This window comes from Salvelinus namaycush, chromosome 14 (assembly GCF_016432855.1).
Source record: "Salvelinus namaycush isolate Seneca chromosome 14, SaNama_1.0, whole genome shotgun sequence".
Taxonomy (NCBI): domain Eukaryota; kingdom Metazoa; phylum Chordata; class Actinopteri; order Salmoniformes; family Salmonidae; genus Salvelinus; species Salvelinus namaycush.
The window spans coordinates 36,229,012-36,249,940 of NC_052320.1; the positions used below are offsets into that span (position 1 = coordinate 36,229,012).

The 20,929-nt window shown below is 42.2% G+C and overlaps 1 protein-coding gene across 3 annotated transcripts; it reads left to right on the forward strand.

Moving 5' to 3' along the window:
* The first annotated feature begins 913 nt into the window (after window positions 1-913).
* On the forward strand, window positions 914-16,333 carry LOC120059459 (myelin-oligodendrocyte glycoprotein-like). 3 transcript variants are annotated; one of them, XM_039008517.1, is made up of 7 exons: window positions 914-1,105; window positions 4,061-4,246; window positions 14,035-14,376; window positions 14,612-14,683; window positions 14,885-15,169; window positions 15,418-15,540; window positions 16,035-16,333. In XM_039008517.1, exons 2-7 carry the CDS (start codon window positions 4,102-4,104, stop codon window positions 16,148-16,150), a joined length of 1,083 nt encoding a protein of 360 aa, XP_038864445.1. In that variant the 5' UTR covers window positions 914-1,105; window positions 4,061-4,101; the 3' UTR covers window positions 16,151-16,333. The 3 variants fall into 3 exon arrangements, with proteins under 3 accessions (XP_038864445.1, XP_038864444.1, XP_038864446.1); XM_039008516.1 differs by lacking the exon at window positions 914-1,105 and adding an exon at window positions 1,424-1,589; XM_039008518.1 differs by lacking the exons at window positions 914-1,105; window positions 14,612-14,683 and adding an exon at window positions 1,424-1,589.
* Window positions 16,334-20,929: the final 4,596 nt, after the last annotated feature.

Genomic DNA, 20,929 nt, shown 5'->3' on the forward strand with positions numbered 1-20,929 from the left:
TAGGCTTTCCTGAATATATTCACAGATGGATCTAAGGACCCTAAAACAGGGAGGACAGGAGCAGCTTTTAGTGTTCCTGAGTTTAAGGTGGCAGTGACAAAAAGAGCCACGGATCATTTATCTGTTTACACAATGGAGTTGTTGGCCATACTATTGGCTGCAGAGTGGGTGGAGGAGGTGAGGCCTGACAGGGTAGTTTGATGAGCTTAAATTCATGTGTGTCTCAGAGCAGACAGGATGTATTGTATGAGGTTTTACAGTGTTTGTATAGGGTGAAAAAGATGGGGGTATTTGTGACATTCCTCTGGGTACCAGCTCATGTTGGTAGGTAGAGGGGAATGCGGAAGTTGATATTATTGCCAAGCAGGCTCTTAAACATCCTAATGTTGAGATGGAATTGGCCATCAGTAAAGCAGAAGCCAAGGAATTAATAAGAACAGTGGTTAAAAATAATTGGCAAGAGTTGTGGAGCAGGGAGAGTAAGTGAAGACACCTGTATAAGATCCAGGAAAAGGTGGGGAAAGGGAGGTCCTCAGGCCGAGAGAGAAGGGAGGGACTGGGACACACATTGAAAGTGTTGGGGAAACATCTGACTGGGAGGTGTGATCATTGTCAGGAGGAGATGGAGACAGTGGAATATGTTCTATTTCAGTGCCAGAAATATGTGAGAGAAAGGGATTTAGATTTGAGGAGTAATGGGGTTGAAGAGCCAGGATTAAGTGAACTTTTGGGGAAATCTTCAGGGGATTTAGTATTTACTTTTGTATTTAATTTCCTTAGGGAGATGAGATTATTGGTCAGGATTTAGACTTTCACTGTCTCTGGTCCACACTCCAGTCCAGTTGGTGGCGGTAATGCACCTTAAGGTGGTTGCCAACCGCCATATAAAATCTATAGGAGGGGTAGGGTGACAGCGGGCCCAGTGTTGACAATTTAGCTACTCAATCAGACCCGTCTAGCGACACATTTTCAAAAAAGCGACTAGCGACAAATCTAGCGACTTTTTTTGGTGTTATTGGAGACTCTGACGTGAAAGCATCTTTAGAATACCCTCGTTGCACATTCCACGCTCGAACGTTTCATCCTGTTGGAAGACCAAAGTATTGTGAGTATTGTAACGACCCTGGGTTCATAAGCGCGGAAATCGACTCTGCCGCACGAGCATGCTTTTGCGGCACAGTCGATAGCGCGCCGGACCTCGGGCTAGGAGGTCGAGGGTTCGAGACCTGCTCCCTGCTGTTTCATTACACTGGTGTCGGAAGTGATCGGACCTCGCATCCACGACAGTGCGTGTGCTTGGCCGGTGAGCGCGTTCCTGTAAGACGTAGAGTCGCAAGCTAGCGCGAGGACGCGCTCTTTGAAAGGAGGGAGTAGTGTAACGACCCTGTGTTTATAAGCGCGGAAATCGACTCTGCCACTAGAGCATGCTTTTGCGGCACAGTTGATAGCGCGCCGGACTTCGGGCTAGAAGGTCGAGGGTTCGAGACCAGCTCCCTGCCTGTTTCATTACAGTATTTTGGCTGACCGTTTTGCTACCACCGGAAGCTTCGTGAATTTAGTTTTTCTAAGGACCCAGAAAAACTATTCAAGTAAGTAAATCTATTCAGAAAATGATGATTTAAAAGTATCATTAGCTAGCTTCCTACAGAAACGGAGTGTGCAGGCTAACTCAAATGAGCTGCGAACGTAATGTTAGCTAGCGGGGATTAGCTAGCAAGATGGCGGTCAGTGCACATAATGTGTTTTGGTAGCTGAAGAAATTATTGGATTTTCTTACCCAAATATGAACATTTGGTCATAAAACCCCGTTTGAATATGGTTTAGTTTGTTTACCAAAGTAATTGATTACTTTCTGCAAGTTATTCACCTCTAAAACTAAGTTTGATGTGTCAATGCAAATAGTCTGTGTGGCCATTTTATTAATTTCTCAGCAGTATTATGGCTTGGGGGTAGAATCTGTTAAGCAGCCTTTTGGACCTAGACTTGGCGCTCCGGTACCGCTTGCCGTGCGGTAGCAGAGAGAACAGTCAATGACTTGAGTGACTGGAGTCTTTGACAATTTTTGGGGTCTTCCTCTGACCGCCTAGTATATACAGTGCCTTCGGAAAGTATTCAGACCCCTTGACTTTTCCACATTTTAAGTTGTTTGAAAATGTATTAAATAGTTATTTTTCCCTCATCAATGACAAATCAAAAACAGGTTTTTAGACATTTTTTGCAAATGTATTTTAAAAGAAATACTCACATTTACATAAGTATTCCAACCCTTTACTCAGTATTTTGTTGAAGCACCTTTTGGCAGTGATTACAACATTGAGTCTTCTTGGGTAGGACCATACAAGCTCGGCATATCTGTATTTGGGGAGTTTCTCCCATTCTTCCCTGCAGATCCTGTCAAGCTCTCAGGTTGGATGGGGACCGTTGCTGCCTAGCTATTTCAGGTCTCTCCAGAGATGTTCGTTCGAGTCCTGGCTCTGGCTGGGCCCCGCAAGGACATTCAGAGACTTGTCCCGAACCCACTCCTGCGTTGTCTTGGCTGTGTGCTTTGTGTCGTTGTCCTGTTGGAAGGTGAACATTCACCCCAGTCTGAGGTACTGCTCTGGAGCTGGTTTTCATCAAGGATCTTTCTGTGTTTTGCGCCGTTTATCTTTCCCTCGACCCGCCTCGCTACTGTTATTTTTCACTGTCTTTTTTACTGTTTTTATTTCTTTACTTATCTATTGTTCACCTAATATCTTTTATATTTGGTACTTAAAAATTGCACTGTTGGTTAGAGCCTGTAAGTAAGCATTTCACTACGGTCTACCTGTTGTATTTGGCGCACGTGACAAATAAACTTTGATTTGATCCTTATTCTGACGATTGGCCTCCATCTGGCCACTCTACCATAAAGCCTTGCTTGGTGGAGTGCTGCGGATATGGTTGTCCTTCTGGAAGGTTCTCCCATCTCCATAAGAGGAACTCTAGAGCTCTGTCAGTGACCATCGGATTCTTCCTTGGTGACCACCTCGACCAAGGCCCTTCTCCCCCAATTGCTCCGTTTGGCTGGGTGGCCAGCTCTAGGAACAGTCTTGGTGGTTCCAAACAATGTCCATTTAAGAATGATGGAGTCCACTCTGTTCTTGGGGGACCTTCAATGCTTCAGGACATAAAGTAATCAAAGGAGAATGCATTGTAGAAAATGCATCTTTCCCCATTGCATGAAGTAGTGAGTTCACCTGCACCACACCGGTCTCCTTACCAAGTTTCGATGCCACTCAGTCCTATTGATCAAGGTAGGCTCTCTCTCCCTCAGTTATGCACAACAACAACCAAATCAACAACTAATGCTTTCCAGAGCAAGATGAGCTAAAATCTAACAAAGATAAAACCTCAAACTTTTTTTTAGCTACTTTGCCATCAAAATTGCACCGATGAACAAACGATGGGGAATTGTAGCCTCCTGACCATTTGCAGTTTGCCTGCCAATGCATGCTTGTCCAAACCAAGCACCCAGGCTAACTGGAGAAAGTTGGCTACTTCCAGACACAAATAAGAGAACACCTCACTCTGACTATTTTACTCTGGTTAGGCTGTTTACATGTTATCTATAGCATTCTCGACTAACTATAACTTGTTTTTCCTATGTGTAGAGTATTATTTTATTCATCCCAACTTGGGAAATTGTTTTATCACAGCATACATCATCAATGACTTAAATCGGAGTAGATAGCCAGAGTGAATTTGCGAACTCAAGAGATATGCTAACTGTATAACAGTTGTTCAAGTTCTTGCTAGCTACATCTTTGGCCGTTGTAGGAAAGATGGATCGTTAAAACAATTGTAAAACGAGCGGGCCCTGGACATAACACAGGAGTCAAAACATTGTGGTGAGGTGTGCTAAAGCACTGTGCAGAGAAGAAGAGGACTGGGGTTCTGTTAATGTGGACACTATACAAATAATTCCTACTGAATATGTAGTGTACTTAACTGCAGTATAGTATTATTACTATTCATGGGAGAATTCTTATTATGGATGTTGGTGTGTTGACCTTTACTCTTCTTTGATGTCATCACCCAGAGTCAGAGTCGGAAGAGGTTGCCTGGGCTTGCTAGCACTTCATGAACTCTTCATTTGGTTGTGCTGCCTACGCTGAAATGGAAATGATTTATCGGATGCAAGCGGCAGTCAGACGGCCTCGCAAAGGATGGGTGCTCTGTCTGTTCCTGGCACTCCATTTGGCTGTCTCCAAGGCGGATAATAAAGGTAGGTCTGAAGCCTTACATTTTTTTTTACAAACACCACAGTACTGTCTGACATTATAGCCGGAGAACGTTTAAACAAGTAATGAAATTAGGTCAGCATTTACACGAGTGCCCTTAAGGCTGGTTTACAGTCCGTGTATCAATATATCTGTAGAATAGCCTACATGCACATTCCACTTTCGAACGTTCCATGTTGGAAAACCAAAGTCTGTCTGTTGGAAGTAATCCAATCGTCAACGTGGCTTACTGCGTTTTGCTACCACTGGAAACTTCTGGAATATTGTCCATTATTTTGTTTTTCTAAGGACCCAGAAAACAGATGAAGTGGGAGAACCTATTCAAGTAAGTATGTATATATATATATATATATACTTACTTGAATAGGTTCTCCCACTTCATCTGTGCCAGAGCGCAGTGTGCCAGAGCGCATATATATATATAACCTATTCAAGTAAATATATATATATATATATATATACACTTACTTGAATATACTTACTTGAATAGGTTCTCCCACTTAGTGAGACTACGCAAAGATTGGGACCATGTCTTTCGCTATGTAATAGGTCACTGCATCCGTTATCTCCTTCCACCTCACTTGTCATAAGGAATTACGTTTGAAAAGGATGCGGCTATGGTAGTTTGTCTTTTAGCAGATGTTTTGTAAATCAGGCGACTGGAATCGGCATTGCGTAGTCTCACTAATTCCTCCCATTCCACTGTGTGTTTCAGTTGCAGGTGATGGAAGAGGTTGGTTGTGCTGCTGCTTTTCGTAGCAATTGTCTTTCGACACATTTTGCACAGGACATTTGTTTGCTGAACATCAGACCTCTTAAAGCCGAACCACTTCCATATTACTGAAAAAATATTGATGCCCTTTTTGGGGATTTCATCCTTACGAGAGGCTGAGCTGGCTCCCTCACTTTCCATTTTGGTGGAACTCTTACCGCCGCTACACTTCTCCATGGTGGTTACAATTTGTGAAAGGCTGTCTAGGGTTGTGATTGGTGGATAACCTCTGTGCATATGTTGTCACACAATTGGGACATAATTGGACATTGGGCTGACAGAGAAGAGACTGTGAGATGCTGCATTTGTAAAATGTTACAACATAACAGAACCTCGATTCTTGCGATACAGGCATTTTCCATATCGCGTAAAAACAAACTCGGATATATCGTGAAAACTTGATATTTTGACCTAGCTGTGGCGGTCACAACATTTCGTCAGCCGGTGGTTGTCAAGCAAATAACTGTCGGGCTCACAGTAATTGACCGTTAGTTAAGGCATGAGCACTGCTTTTGTTTTTTGCGCAGTCTGTACGTGCAACATCAGTAACTCATTCACAATTTGACAAGCACTTGATAATGTCTAGAATTTCACGGTGGCATCCCCTTTGTGTGGCCATAACGCACCCTAAAAATCCATGCCTTTTGCGCCCTTCTCCCCGAGTGCTGCATGCTCCATCACATGATCAGGTCTTTCTCACAGGCTACAAGTGACATTAACAGACGTAACAGATCAGAACGCTTAGCTTAAAATGTTGATGATAAACTATTTCTTAGGCTATAAGCGCAGATTTTCCATTAGCGGAAAAGACCTTTATCAAAAGTGACCGCAAATGCAATTATGCATGTAATGCTTTTATTACTAAAGTCAACTTTATTAAGTTGCATTTTTATGGTGAAAATGATTTTACCCAAACTTGAAACTCACGCGCTGTTTATGTATGCCAGTTAGGCTCTACACCCCTGTAAAGTGGATTAATGTGGTTCATTTTAAGAAGTTATTTGGCCACTTTAGTTGCGATACAAACCTTTTAAAAACATATAGGCCTATGGGCTAAGTTGCATGAGGTGTGCGACTATAAATTGAAAAAGTCGCCAAAAAAAAGGCATTGTTTCTTATGCTGGGCATAAGAGGAATACCTATGTGAGAATGCTGTTCATCGACTACAGCTCAGCATTTAACACCATAGTACCCTCCAAACTCGTCATCAAGCTCGAGACCCTGGGTCTCGACCCCGCTCTGTGCAGCTGGGTACTGGACTTCCTGACGGGCCGCCCCCAGGTGGTGAGGGTAGGTAACAACATCTCCACCCCGCTGATCCTCAACACTGGGGCCCCACAAGGGTGCGTTCTGAGCCCTCTCCTGTACTCCCTGTTCACCCACGACTGCGTGGCCATGCACACCTCCAACTCAATCATCAAGTTTGCAGACGACACAACAGTGGTAGGCTTGATTACCAACAACTACGAGACGGCCTACAGGGAGGAGGTGAGGGCCCTCGGAGTGTGGTGTCAGGAAAATAACCTCACACTCAACGTCAACAAAACAAAGGAGATGATTGTGGACTTCAGGAAACAGCAGAGGGAGCACCCCCCAATCCACATCGACGGGACAGTAGTGGAGAGGGTAGTACGTTTTAAGTTCCTCGGTGTACACATCACGGACAAACTGAATTGGTCCACCCACACAGTGTTGTGAAGAAGGCGCAGCAGCGCCTCTTCAACCTCAGGAGGCTGAAGAAATTCGGCTTGTCACCAAAAGCACTCACAAACTTCTACAGATGCACAATCGAGAGCATCCTGTCGGGCTGTATCACTGTCTGGTACGGCAACTGCTCCGCCCACAACCGTAAGGCTCTCCAGAGGGTAGTGAGGTCTGCACAACGCATCACCGGGGGCAAAATACCTGTCCTCCAGGACACCTACACCACCCGATGTCACAGGAAGGCCATAAAGATCATCAAGGACAACAACCACCCGAGCCACTGCCTGTTCACCCCGCTATCATCCAGAAGGCGAGGTCAGTACAGGTGCATCAAAGCAGGGACCGAGAGACTGAAAAACAGCTTCTATCTCAAGGCCATCAGACTGTTAAACAGCCACCACTAACATTTAGTGGCCGCTGCCAACATACTGACTCAACTCCAGCCACTTTAATAATGGGAATTGATGGAAATGTATGTAAAAATGTATCACTAGCTACTTTAAACAATGCCACTTAATATAATGTTTACATACCCTACATTACTCATCTCATATGTATATACTGTACTCTATACCATCTACTGCATCTTGCCTATGCCGTTCTGTACCATCACTCATTCATATATCTTTATGTACATATTCTTTATCCCTTTACACTTGTGTGTATAAGGTAGTAGTTGTGGAATTGTTAGGTTAGATTACTCGTTGGTTATTACTGCATTGTCGGAACTAGAAGCACAAGCATTTCGCTACACTCGCATTAACATCTGCTAACCATGTGTATGTGACAAATAAAATTTGATTTGATTGAAAATTTGATTTGATGTTGCGCAACATGAGCTCATGAAGTGTTTGATTAGTTATTCTAATACATTTGCATTGATGTCAGTGATTAGAGGGACAATAGAGTGCTGAGTACCAGGCAGTTAGCACGTTTGGGAAGGTTACTACCATCAGCAGTATCAGAGCTTGGAGAAGCCCAGTTACCGTGACTAAACAGTCATGTGGAATTTGACTGCCTTCATGACTTGTGACCGCCGGTGTGGCAGTAATACGGTCACCGCAACAGCCCTATGAGAGAGCAACATTTGTAAATTGGCAAGGGCTGGGGGGGGGGTGAAAATAACGCGTTTGGACTGCAGCCATGTATTTTTTAAGAGAAATGCCATGGTGGCCGCGGCGCAATTTAGAAGTAGCCCAAAAACCCGCCACATCATTTTCAAAATAGCCCAATTTGGTGAGAGAACCACTAACATGGCACCACTGTATTTGACATTTTGTAGCGGATTAAGAGAATTTATGCAGCAGGTTAGGGTAAGATTAGGAAAAGAGTTGAGGTTAAATAAAATGCACAAAAAAAAATTTGACGTTTGATTTGACAAAAGCTGGATCCTTTTTAGCCAGGACCCCTTTTCGATATAGATTACATGGTTGCATTCAAGACAAGAACTAAAAAAACTACGATATAGCCTATAATCCTATGCCACTACGCACTTATTAATAGCCAAAATTATCGCTATGCAATCTACTCAACACATTAGGAATATTAGGCTTACATTAGTTTGCAAATGTGATGGAGGCATGCAATCCTTTGTTATAAAGGTGCATTTTTATGATAGCTTTGCCAACTTGAAACTCACCCGACACATGCTAATAGCAAGGATATAAGCTATCTAGCAAGCTAGTTTTGGCTAATTTACTGTAGTGCTGTTAACACCGGGTTAGCGTAACAGCTAAACTCGAAATTGATCAGACTTGACTTGCACATTTGTGGCCTGCTGGAGGTCATTTTGCAGGGCTCTGGCAGTGCTCCTCCTTGCACAAAGGCGGAGGTAGCGCTCCTGCTGCTGGGTTGTTGCCCTCCTACGGCCTCCTCCACGTCTCCTGATATACTGGCCTGTCTCCTGGTAGCGCCTCCATGCTCTGGACACTACGCTGACAGACACAGCAAACCTTCTTGCCACAGCTCGCATTGATGTGCCATCCTGGATGAGCTGCACTACCTGAGCCACTTGTGTGGGTTGTAGACTCCGTCTCATGCTACCACTAGAGTGAAAGCACCGCCAGCATTCAAAAGTGACCAAAAGATCAGCCAGGAAGCATAGGAACTGAGAAGTGGTCTGTGGTCACCACCTGTAGAACCACTCCTTTATTGGGGGTGTCTTGCTAATTGCCTATAATTTCCACCTTTTGTCTATTCCATTTGCACAACAGCATGTGAAATGTATTGTCAATCAGTGTTGCTTCCTAAGTGGACAGTTTGATTTCACAGAAGTGTGATTGACTTGGAGTTACATTGTGTTGTTTAAGTGTTCCCTTTATTTTTTGAGCAGTGTATTATAGGCCAAAATCGGCAGTGTATCAAATACTTGTTCTCCCCACTGTACATACATGCATACATACATGCATACATGCATACATACATACATACATACATACATACATACATACACCTGTTCTCAAAGGCCCCAGAGTCTGCAACACCATTAAGCAAGGGGCACCACCAAGCAAGCTGCACCATGAAGACCAAGGAGCTCTCCAAACAGGTCAGGCACAAAGTTGTGGAGAAGTACAGATCAGGGTTGAGTTATAAAAAATATCAGAAACTTTGAACATCCCACAGAGCACCATTTTTAAATCCGTTATTAAAAATGGAAAGAATAGGGCACCACAACAAACCTGCCAAGAGAGGGCCGCCCACAAAACTCACAGACCAGGCAAGGAGGGCATTAATCAGAGGCAACAAAGAGACCAAAGATAACCCTGAAGAAGCTGCAACGCTCCACAGCGGAGATTGGAGTATCTGTCCATAGGACCACTTTAAGCCGTACACTCCACAGAGCTGGGCTTTACAGAAGTGGCCAGAAAAAAATATAAAAATAAGCAAACATGTTTGGTGTTCGCCAAAAGGCATGTGGGAGACTCCCCAAACATATGGAAGAAGGTGCTCTGGTCAGATGAGACTAAAATGTAGCTTTTTGGCCATCAAGGAAAATGCTATGTCTGGCACAAACCCAACACCTCATTACCCCGAGAACACCATCCCCACAGTGAAGCATGGTGGTAGCAGCATCATGCTGTGGGGGTGTTTTTCATCGGCAGGGACTGGAAACTGGTCAGAATTGAAGGAATGATGGATGGCGCTAAATACAGAAATTCTTGAGGGAAACCTGTTTCTTCCAGAGATTTGAGACTGGGATGGAGGTTCACCTTCCAGCAGGACAATGACCCTAAGCATACACTCGAGTGGTTTAAGGGGAAACATTTTTAATGTCTTGAAATGGCCTAGTCAAAGCCCAGACCTCAATCCAATTGAGAATCTATGGTATGACTTAAAGATTGCTGTACAACAGGGGAACCCATCCAACCTGAAGGAGCTGGAGTAGCTGGCTCTACAAAGTTTTGACTTTGGGGGGGTGAATAGTTATGCACGCTCAAGTGTTCTGTTTTTGTCTTTATTTGTTTCACAATAAAGATATTTTGCATCTTCAAGGTGGTAGGCATGTTGTGTAAATCAAATTACATAAACCCCACAAAAAAATATATATTTCCAGGTTGTAGGGCAACAAAATAGGAAAAATGCCAAGTTGCAACAACAGAGAAGTGGAAGTCACATTAATCAGGACAGGTACACGTGGTACATAGCCCTGCAAACACTGTTTTGTGAACTCATTTTAGCTAATGTAGGGTTACATTATCAATACAATTTATTTTTTATAATGTACTTAACAAGTCACAAGTTGCATGGACTGTGTGCAATAATAATGTGTTCAACATTATTTTTTTTATGATTACCTCATCCCTGTACCCCACACACAATTATCTGTAAGCTCCCTCAGTCGCAGTGAATTTCAAACACAGATTAAATTCCAAAGACCCGGGAGTTTTCCAATGCCTCGCAAAGAAGGGCATTTATTGGTAGATTTAAAATATACATTTTTTTTTTAAAGCAGACATTTAATATTTCTTTGAGCATGGTGAAGTTATTAATTACACTTTGGGTGGTGTATCAATACACACAGTCATTACAAATATACAGGCTTCCTTCTTAACTTCTTATGGCGGCAGCCCGACGTCGGTACACTTATGACAACAGCCAGCTCAAAGTGCAGGGCGCGAAATTCAAAAGATTTTTTTTAAATATTTAACTTTCACACATTAACAAGTCCAATACAGCATATGAAAGGTACACATCTTGTGAATCAAACCAACATGTCCGATTTTTAAAATGTTTTACAGGGAAGACAAAATATGTAAATCTATTAGCTAACCACGTTAGCAAAAGACACCACTTTTTTTTTACTCCAACAGTTTCTTACTCCATCAGTAGCTATCACAAATTCGACCAAATAAAGAAATAAATAGCCACTAACCAAGAAAAAACTTCATCAGATGACAGTCTGATAACATATTTATTGTATAGCATATGTTTGAAAAATTTGCATATTTCAGGTATAAATCATAGTTTACATTTCAGCTACAATCAGAAATTGCACCGAAAGCAGCCATAATATTTACAGACACCAACGTCAAATACCTAATTACTCATCATAAAACATTTCTGAAAAATACATAGTGTACAGCAATTGAAAGACAGGCATCTTGTGATTCCAGACAATATTTCCGATTTATCAAGTGTTTTACAGCGAAAACAAAATGTAGCGTTATATTAGCGTAGCCACAATAGCCAGAAACACTTGGGCGCCGACGACCAGTTCACATGCACGACAGATATTAGAAATAGCATCATAAAATGTTTCTTACTTTTGGTGATCTTCCGTCAGAATGTTGGACACGGTGTCCTTTGTCCAGAACAGTCGTTGTTTGAATCTGGAACAGCAAATTTCCCTCTTCATTTAGCATGGGCACTTGCCAAGTGCTACATATCTCTCCAACGTCAACAAAGTCAGAGAACGGAACACGGCAAAACTCCCGAAAAAAATTCAATAATCTGATTAAACTATATTGAAAAAACATACTTTACGATGATATGGTCACATGTATCAAATAAAATCTAAGACGGAGATGTTAGTCGTTCATAACGACAGCTAAAAAGATGCCAAATCCATGTCCCCTTTGCGCGCTCCAGAAACAGGAAGTGGACGGTCACGTCAAAGAAAGAGCTTTTATTCCACCTTAGACCAAGATAAACACAAAAAAAATTCTCTCACCGCCTCTTGACCAACCAGGGGAAGGTGTATGAAGTGTACGTAGCCTCTTACGTCTTATGCCCATGTATAGGCAAGAAGTTGAACAGAGCATAGATTTCTGACATTCCACTTCCTGGTCAGGAAAAGTGCTGCAGAATGAGTTCTGTTTCACTCCGAGAAATAATTCAAACGGTTTTAGAAACTAGAGAGTGTTTTCTATCCAATAGTAATAATAATATGCATATTGTACGAGCAAGAATTGAGTACGAGGCCGTTTGAAATGGGCACTATTTAACTGGCTACTCAATACTGCCCCTTGCAGCCATAAGAAGTTAACTTAGTTGCCGGAGAGGAAAGAAACCACTCAGGGATTTCACCATGAGGCCAATAGTGTTCAATGGCTGTGTTGGGAGAGAACTGAGGATGGATCAACAACATTGTAGTTACTCCACAATACTAACCTAATTGACAGAGTGAAAAGAAGGAAGCCTGTACAGAATACGGCCATTTCTGAGATATTGGATGTGGTGCCGCCCGGCACCGACGATCATACCACACTCAAAGTTGCTAAGTCACTCGTTTTGTCCATTCTAACGTTCAATCAAACAGTAACTGAATGCCTTGATGCCACGTGTTTAACCTATGTCACTTTTCCAGAACCAATGCAATCGCTTTTCACCCGGTGCAAACTCCGCCCACGCGGCGCCCTGTCCAGATGAATCTAATCCCATCAATAGCACTGCGGCTAACTAATGCTTGGAGCTAACCACAAGGCTGTTTTACTCTAGGGTAGGCTAGGAGCTAGCACCGTGGCTAACTGCTTGTCACAGACTGGTGCTTGTATTTAGGGTATGTTTATTTAAAAATATATATTGTGTACAATCAGTTCTTTCATCAAATATTTGTACTTTTATGTACTTTTTTTTACTCCTGTGCTTACTTTATTGGCTGTCTTACTTTATTGGCTGTCTTACTTTATTGGCAGTCTTACTTTATTGGCTGTCTTAGTTCAGATAGACAGCCAATAAAGTGTCTGACATCTCTCTCTCTCTCTCTCTTTCCTAGCTGTCTTCGTGTGCTCTGTCTGTCTATGTCTCTCTCTGTCTTGTGTGGTGAGACTCTGGTTCATACAGTGGCTCTTCCTCAAACACAAGTAAGACTATACTATAATTCTACTATCTTTCTATGTACACTATAGTGTATGTCTGTCATCTGTCTTCATGGGCTGTCTGACAGCTTTCTCTGTCTCGCTCTCTTTCTCTTTAATGGGGATTTCATGGGAAACGTACGTTTACATTGTCAAAGTAAAATAAATATAGACTTCAAATGTTATATTATTGGCTATGTGCAGTAACAATGTGCGAATGGCAAGCCAAAGTGGGTATGGTCAAACATTGGTCAGGAGGATAGAAAGTGCAGCCCAGTTTCCACCTCATTTTGTGGGCAGTGGACGCATAGCAGGTCTGCACAACCGCTCTCAATAGCAAGGCTACGCTCACCGAGTCTATGCATAGTCAAAGCTTTTCTTAATTTGGGGTATTCTGCCACTGTATTCTCTGTGTAGGGCCAGATAGCGTTCCAGTTTGCATAGTTTTTTGGTTCATTCTTTCCCATGTGTAAAAAATAATTGTATTTCACATTATTTGGTTGGGTCTAATTAGTTGTCTCTCTCCCCTCTTCTCTGCTGTCTTCAGTCTTTGTGCTGTAGCAATTTGTCTGAAATATGACAATATTTGAACAATAATGTAATGTTTATACACATTACACAAGTAAAAAACACAACATGGAATTGATAACTAGTTAAAGATGTGTTCCAGATGGTTTGTATACCTTTTAGCCAGTAACGGTAGTTCTGAAAGGAGAACTCACGAGCCAAAAAGGGTCCCCGAAAATTGTGCACAATTGTGAATTTCAATTGTACAATATGTTACGAATTTGAATTTATGCCATCTCTTTAATTCGCCCAATATTATTATTCCTCTGGTGGACACCTCTCTATATGCTCTCTCCTGTCTGTCTGACTGTCTGCTTGTCTGTCTAGCTGTGCTCTCTTCTGTCTGTCTGGATGCATGCATCCATGTTCCTGAAATAACTAATAAAACAGTTGTTTTCCTATATAGACCTACCTCCCTTTTTTTCTGTTACAGTTCTTGTTGTTGGTTCAACGGACCCTGTTCGTGGCATAGTTGGCGGGGATGTCATCTTGCCTTGTTTCTTGAGACCTACCAGGAGTGCTGTTGAAGAGTCAGTAGAGTGGCAGAGACCAGTCCTGGAGCCAAAAGAGGTGCATTTGTACCAAGACCGTGGTGATGACAATGTGCTCCAGAATCCATCCTACAGTGGAAGGACGTCACTGTTCAGTGAAGAACTGAAGAACGGCAACATCTCACTAAAGCTGACCAATGTGAAACTGTCTGATGCTGGAAATTACACCTGTTACATACCGACGTTAGGCCACCAGAAAACCACCATTGAACTCTATGTCGGCGGTGAGTCATTTGATTACCAAACGCATCGTTCAGATTTCTTTGTCAGTCTATCAAATGCCAACTTGAATGATCAGCATGTTTATCCTTCCTCTCATTTATTGATTAATGGTGTTATGTTTTTATATGATACATTGGATGTCAAGAAAGGTGCCTGGCCCCAAAAAGTGTTATTATGACATCAAGCACATTGAGTACAGAGGTCTGAAATCTGTTCTTCTATCTCTACAATGTATAGAGGACGGGACTCCTTCATCCTCCCTCCAACCCACCCAACCGCCCCTGAAAGACCAATCAGGGGAAGTCAGGGGTGAGTTTCCAAAACCTAATCGATTTATATTAGAAATATCAACCTCTGTACAAACAAAAAGTGATATTTGATGTCATAATTACTTATTCAAATATACTTCGACATGATACTATCCATCACAAGTTCCATCTTACTTTTAAAGGTCCATCGATATCAGGATGATAAATCCTATAAACCTTTTATGTCTTTGTGTCTGTGTAGGTGCAGCCCCTCGGCCATGGGTCTCCATTGTGGAAACCAAAGACAAGGAAGTGGTCCTGAAGTGTGAGGCTGAAGGGTTAGTCTATAAGCCTGAGTTGGTGTTGCTGAACAGTAAGGGAACCATCCTCCCTGCTGATGAACCTACAGAGAGACCCATGGACTCAGAGGGCTTGTACACAGTGACACGCTATTTCACTGTCCAGAAGACTGTCACCAACGTGTTCACCTGTCGAGTTCAACAGCTGGAGATCAAACACATGAGGGAGACACAGATTCGTGTTCCAGGTGAGGTGGTTTTTAATACAGGACTGAATTGACTAGGAATTTAAAAACCTCATGGTTGAGTGTTGGAATGATGGCCTGAATCTCTGTGTGGGGTTATTTACTGTTGCTGTTTTCAATTGAATTGATGAACTATTACATTTTTTATTCAATTCCAACATACAGGTAATTCACAGTTATGGGCTATTTTGAGGTAATCTTTCACACTTTAGGTACTAATGTCTTATGGTTTCACGTTACTTGTTTTTCAGACAAAATGTTTCAGGAGGAATACCCCTTGGAACGGAAAGTTGGAATTGGATTTCTAGGAGCTGTTGTAGGCAGTGTTGTAGGAGCTGTTGTAGTTTTTCTGTTCATGCGGAGAAACGCGGAAGGTAAGTCATAGATTTGTGACCTGAACTTCTTGGTTTTAGCCCTGTTCCAATACTTAAGTCGCACTCCAGTCTCGTTTTCACCTCATTTATCACCGGATGACATCATAGGGCACCATCAGACCAACACCTTGAATGGCATACTCCTTGTTACCAAAAAAAACGATTTTGGTGAACATTACTGTATTTATACATGGGATATTTTCTTTCAACAGGAAAAGTTTGTTTTTTAAAATAAAAAATGGAATGCGTCTTTAAAATGCATCCTTCCTTCTCTCCTCCCTTACTTGCAGTATTCACTGATCTAATAACACATGAAGGGCTCCACTACATGGGCTTTCACCAGTCCAGTGATGATACCAATGAATGTTTCAAATGATAGTTATTTTACCCAAAGTAATAAGTGTTTAAATGTGTCACTTAGTTGACTGTGTTCATGTGGTGTGTTATTAGTCCGTTCTGTAAGAGTAAATCCTGTCTCTCATCCATTTACACAGAAACCAATGGCGGGGGTGCAGATAACGGGATTGCCCTCCTCGAGAACAGCAATGTAAATGGCCATCCTAATGGTGTGCATGTGTCACAACCTGGAGAACGGGGACAGCCAACATAGCCTTGATTGTTTCCACCAGCCACCCTCTGCGATGTAATGAGATAGACACTTATCACCTGCAGTGAAGCCTCTCAACATTTACCTTACAAGACAGTCGTGAAGAGGTATGGTGTGGCAACTGCTTGGCATCCGACCGCAAGGCTCTACAGAGGGTAGTGCGTACGGCCCAGTACACCACTGGGGCCAAGCTTCCTGCCATCCAGGACCCTGTATACCAGGCGGTGTCGGAGGAAGGCCCTAAAAATTGCCAAAGACTCCAACCACCCTAGTCATGGATTGTTCTCTCTGCTACTGCACGGCAAGCGGTACCGGAGTGCCAAGTCTAGGTCCAAGAGGCTTCTAAACAGCTTCTACCCCCAAGCCGTAAGACTAATCACAGTAGGAATGGTGCCAGGTTTCCTCCAGACATGATGCTTGGCATTCAGGCCAAAGAGTTCAATCTTGGTTTCATCAGACCAGAGAATCTTGTTTCTCATGGTCTAAGAGTCTTTAGGTGCCTTTTGGCAAACTCCAAGCGGGCTGTCGTTCCTTTTTACTGAGGAGTGGCTTTCGTCTGGCCACTCTACCATAAAGGCCTGATTGGTGGAGTGCTGCAGAGATGAGTTGTCCTTCTGGAAGGTTCTCCCATCTCCACAGAGGAACTCTGGAGCTCTGTCAGAGTGACCATCGGGTTCTTGGTCTGCTCCCTGACCAAGGCCCTTCTCCCCCATTTGCTCAGTTTGGCCAGGCAGCCAGCTCTAGGAAGAGTCTTGGTGGTTCCAAACTTCTTCCATTTAAGAACGATGGAGGCCACTGTGTTCTTGGGGACCTTTTTGGTACACTTCCCCAGATCTGTGCCTCAACACTTTTCTGCTCTTTTGCACACCAGTATCACTACTTGCACATCATCATCTGCTCATCTATCACTTCAGTATTAATCTGCTAAATTGTAATTACTTTGCTACTATGGCCTATTTATTGCCTTACCACCTCACGCCATTTGCACACACTGTATATAGACTGTATATAGATTTTTTTCTATTGCGTTATTGATTGTACATTTGTTTATTCCATGTGTAACTCTGTTGTTGTTTGTGTCGCACTGCTTTGCTTTATCTTGGCCAGGTCGCAATTGTAAATGAGAACTTGTTCTAAACTAGCCTACCTGGTTAAATTTAATTTTACCTTTATTTAACTAGGCAAGTCAGTTAGGAACAAATTCTTATTTTCAATTACGGCCTAGGAACAGTGGGTTAACTGCCTTGTTCAGTGGCAGAACGACAGATTTGTACCTTGTTGGCTCGGGGATTCGATCTGGCAACCTTTCGGCACACTCTAACCACTAGGCTACGCTGCCGCCCCAATAAATGTGAAATAAATAAAAATACATTAAAAAAAATCCTGACTCTGAGCTCTACGGACAATTCCTTCGACCTCATGGCTTAGTGTTTGCGCTGATATAGACAGGTGTGTGCCTTTCCAAATCATGTCCAATAAATTGAATTTACCACAGGTGGACTAAAATCAAGTTGTAGAAATATCAAGGATGATCAATGGAAACAGGATGCACCTGAGCTCAATTTCGAGTCTCATAGCAAAGGGTCTGAATACTTTTTTATTTATAAATGAGCAAACATTACTAAACCTGTTTTTGCTTTGTCATTATGGGTTATTGTGTGTAGATTGCTGAGGATTTTATTTTTTTCCATTTTAGAATAAGGCTGTAACTTAACAATGTGGAAAAAGTCAAGGTGTTTGAATACTTTCCGAAGGCACTGTACTTTAAAAATACACCTTATGGAACAGCAGGGACTGTGAAGCAATACAAACATAGGCACAGACACATGCAAACACACATGATAACATACGCACTATACACACACGTTCATGTATTTTGTGTTGTAGATATGTGGTAGTGGAGTATGGGCCCGAGGGCACACACTTAGTGTGTTGTGAAATCTTATGAATAAATTGTATAACTGCCTTAATTTTGGCATGCCACCAGAGGTGTCTCCATAATCCCCAAGTCCAGAACAGACTATGGGAAGCACACAATACTACATAGATCCATGACTACATGGACTAACATACTAGGATCATACTGAGAATGCGTAATCTATTTGAATGTATTATGGATCCCCATTAGCTGCTGCCAAGGCATCAGCTACTCTTCCTGGGGCTGGCATGGGTGTCCGAGCTGTGTTCCAGGGCCTGCATACTCATCAGACATGTCACCCACTGAGTTCGTTTGGGATGCTCTGGCTCAACGTGTACGACAGCATGTTCCAGTTCCCGCCAATATCCATCAACTTCGCACAGCCATTGAAGTGGGCCAACATTCCACAGGCCACAATCAACAGCCTGATCAACTCTATGTGACTGAGATGTCATGCTGAATGAAAGAAATGGTGGTCACACCAGATACTGACTGGTTTTCTGATCCACTGCCCTATTTCTTAAAAAAAAAAAAGGTTATCTGTGACCAACCGATGCATATCTGTATTCCCAGTCATGTGAAACCCATAGATTAGGGCCTAATTCATGTATTTCAATTGACTGATTTCCTTATGACTAACTCAGTAAAATCTTTGAAATTGTTGCATGTTGCGTTTTATATTTTGGTTCAGTATATATGTATCCACCCTAAATATAAGTACATACACAGTGTACAAAACATGAGGAACACCTTCCTAATGATGAGTTGCACCTACTTCTGCCCTCAGAACAGCCTCAATTCGTCGGGGCGTGGACTCAACAAGGCATCAACAGCGTTCCACAGGGATGCTGGCCCATGTTGACTCCAATGCTTCCCACAGTTGTGTCAAGTTGGCTGGATGTCCTTTGGGTGCTGGACCATTTTTGATACACAGGAAACTGTCGAGCGTGAAAAACTCAGCAGCGTTGCACTTCTTGACACACTCAAATGCAAAACTGTGCGCCTGGCACCTACTACCATACCCCCATTCAAAGGCACTTAAATCTTTTGTCTTGGCCATTCACCCTCTGAATGGCACACATACACAATCCATGTCTCATGTTTTAAAAATCCTTTAAACTGTCTCCTCCCCTTCAACTACACTGATTGAAGTGGATGTAACAAGTGACATCAATAACAGATCATAGCTTTCACCTGGGCAGTCTATGTCATGGAAAGAGCAGGTGTTCCTAATGTTTTGTACACTCAATGTATTTGTGTGTATGTATGCATTGGGCTTCATGGATTGTTTATTTGTATGTGTTGGGCTTTAGCTGAGATTATTCTTTTGAGTCCTGAATGCTGATTGGCTGACAGCCGTGTTATATCAGACTGTATACCACATGTATGACAAAAAGATGTATTGTTACTGCTCTAATTACATTGGTAACCACTTTATAATAGCAATAAGGCACCTCAGGGGTTTGTGAGATATGGCCAATACCATTGCTATAAAAAAAAATAAAGAGTTGCCTGGTAATGTTTATGTATCTTTTAAATCTTGGAATGTTCTCAAACCGTTACTGTCCATGATATCGGCAAGCATACGGATTTCACATTTGGACCATTGGGGGGGTGCAAAAGGCCGACCTCCAGATTTCAAGGCATTAATGTGAAAATATTAGAGTATGTGCATGCTATTTTGATTCCCAGTTACATTGTTTTTCCATTTTGCGCCAACTAGAAATTGTGCGAGCAATGATAGGACCCAAGTATAGTTTATTGTTTAAAGAATTTATCAGTGACTGAAGATCACCTCTTCCATGGCAAAATGAGACACCATATTTCTCTTTATACTCAGCCAGACGGCAGAAGAATCATGTCTAAACCAATTTAGGATGGGGAAAATGCTAGAGCCTGGAAATACAACTGAAAGTTTGGTACGGATAGTCCTCCTAAATATTTCCCTCTTTGTAAGTGTAAGTTTATCCGGAATCGTTTACCTTGCCATATACATTTTGAAACCACACTATGAAGTGTGTCCCAATAGTCAGTAGGGGGAGCCATGGGAGGCATTGAACTACAGAAATTCTGTGACAATATATTCATTTTGACAATAGATATTCTGCCGGTTATAGCAACTGGGATAGTAAAATGGCAAAGCGAAATTGGATCGCCTTGTCTGCTGCTTCTAGTGATATTGCCTGTTATAACTATACCTGAGGGATTGACATAACATTTTAATCATATTAATGAAATTGGAGCCAATTACCATATGTTCGAAGACCAGAGATACTGAATGCCCATTCTAGTCTATCAAAAGCTTTTTCTGCATCGAGAGATAATACAGCCCAAGACCCTGTTTGTAATGAAGCGTTTAAGATATGTAATAGTAAATATTTCTTAACAAACCCGCTTTGGTCCGTGTAGAACAATTTGGGTAAGTAAATCTCGAGAAGGGACGACAACATTTAGGAAAATAATGTATCTGTGTTTATCAAAAATAAGGGGCTATAGTGAGAATTACTGGGTGGCATCTTTACCTTTTTTTTTTTTAATAAAAGAGAAATTAGTACTGCATTCACATTTCTCCCAAATCAACCTTTGTGAATGGCCGTGTTAATCATTGAGCAATAGTGGACCTAATTGATTCCAAAATATTAAATAGACCTCAGGAGGAATACCATCCCATTCAGGTGATTTGCCTTTATTTATGCTACCCATTGTCCTTTTGAGTTTATTGAGAGAGATTTGGGCTCCCAGCGAGGTGGCTTATGTTGAGAGAAGAGGAGTTTCTTAATTATTTTAGACCGGCTTGGTGTGGATTTACAATCAGAGGAGTACAATTCTTTACAGAAGCATGAGAATCTTTGATTCATTTGGGT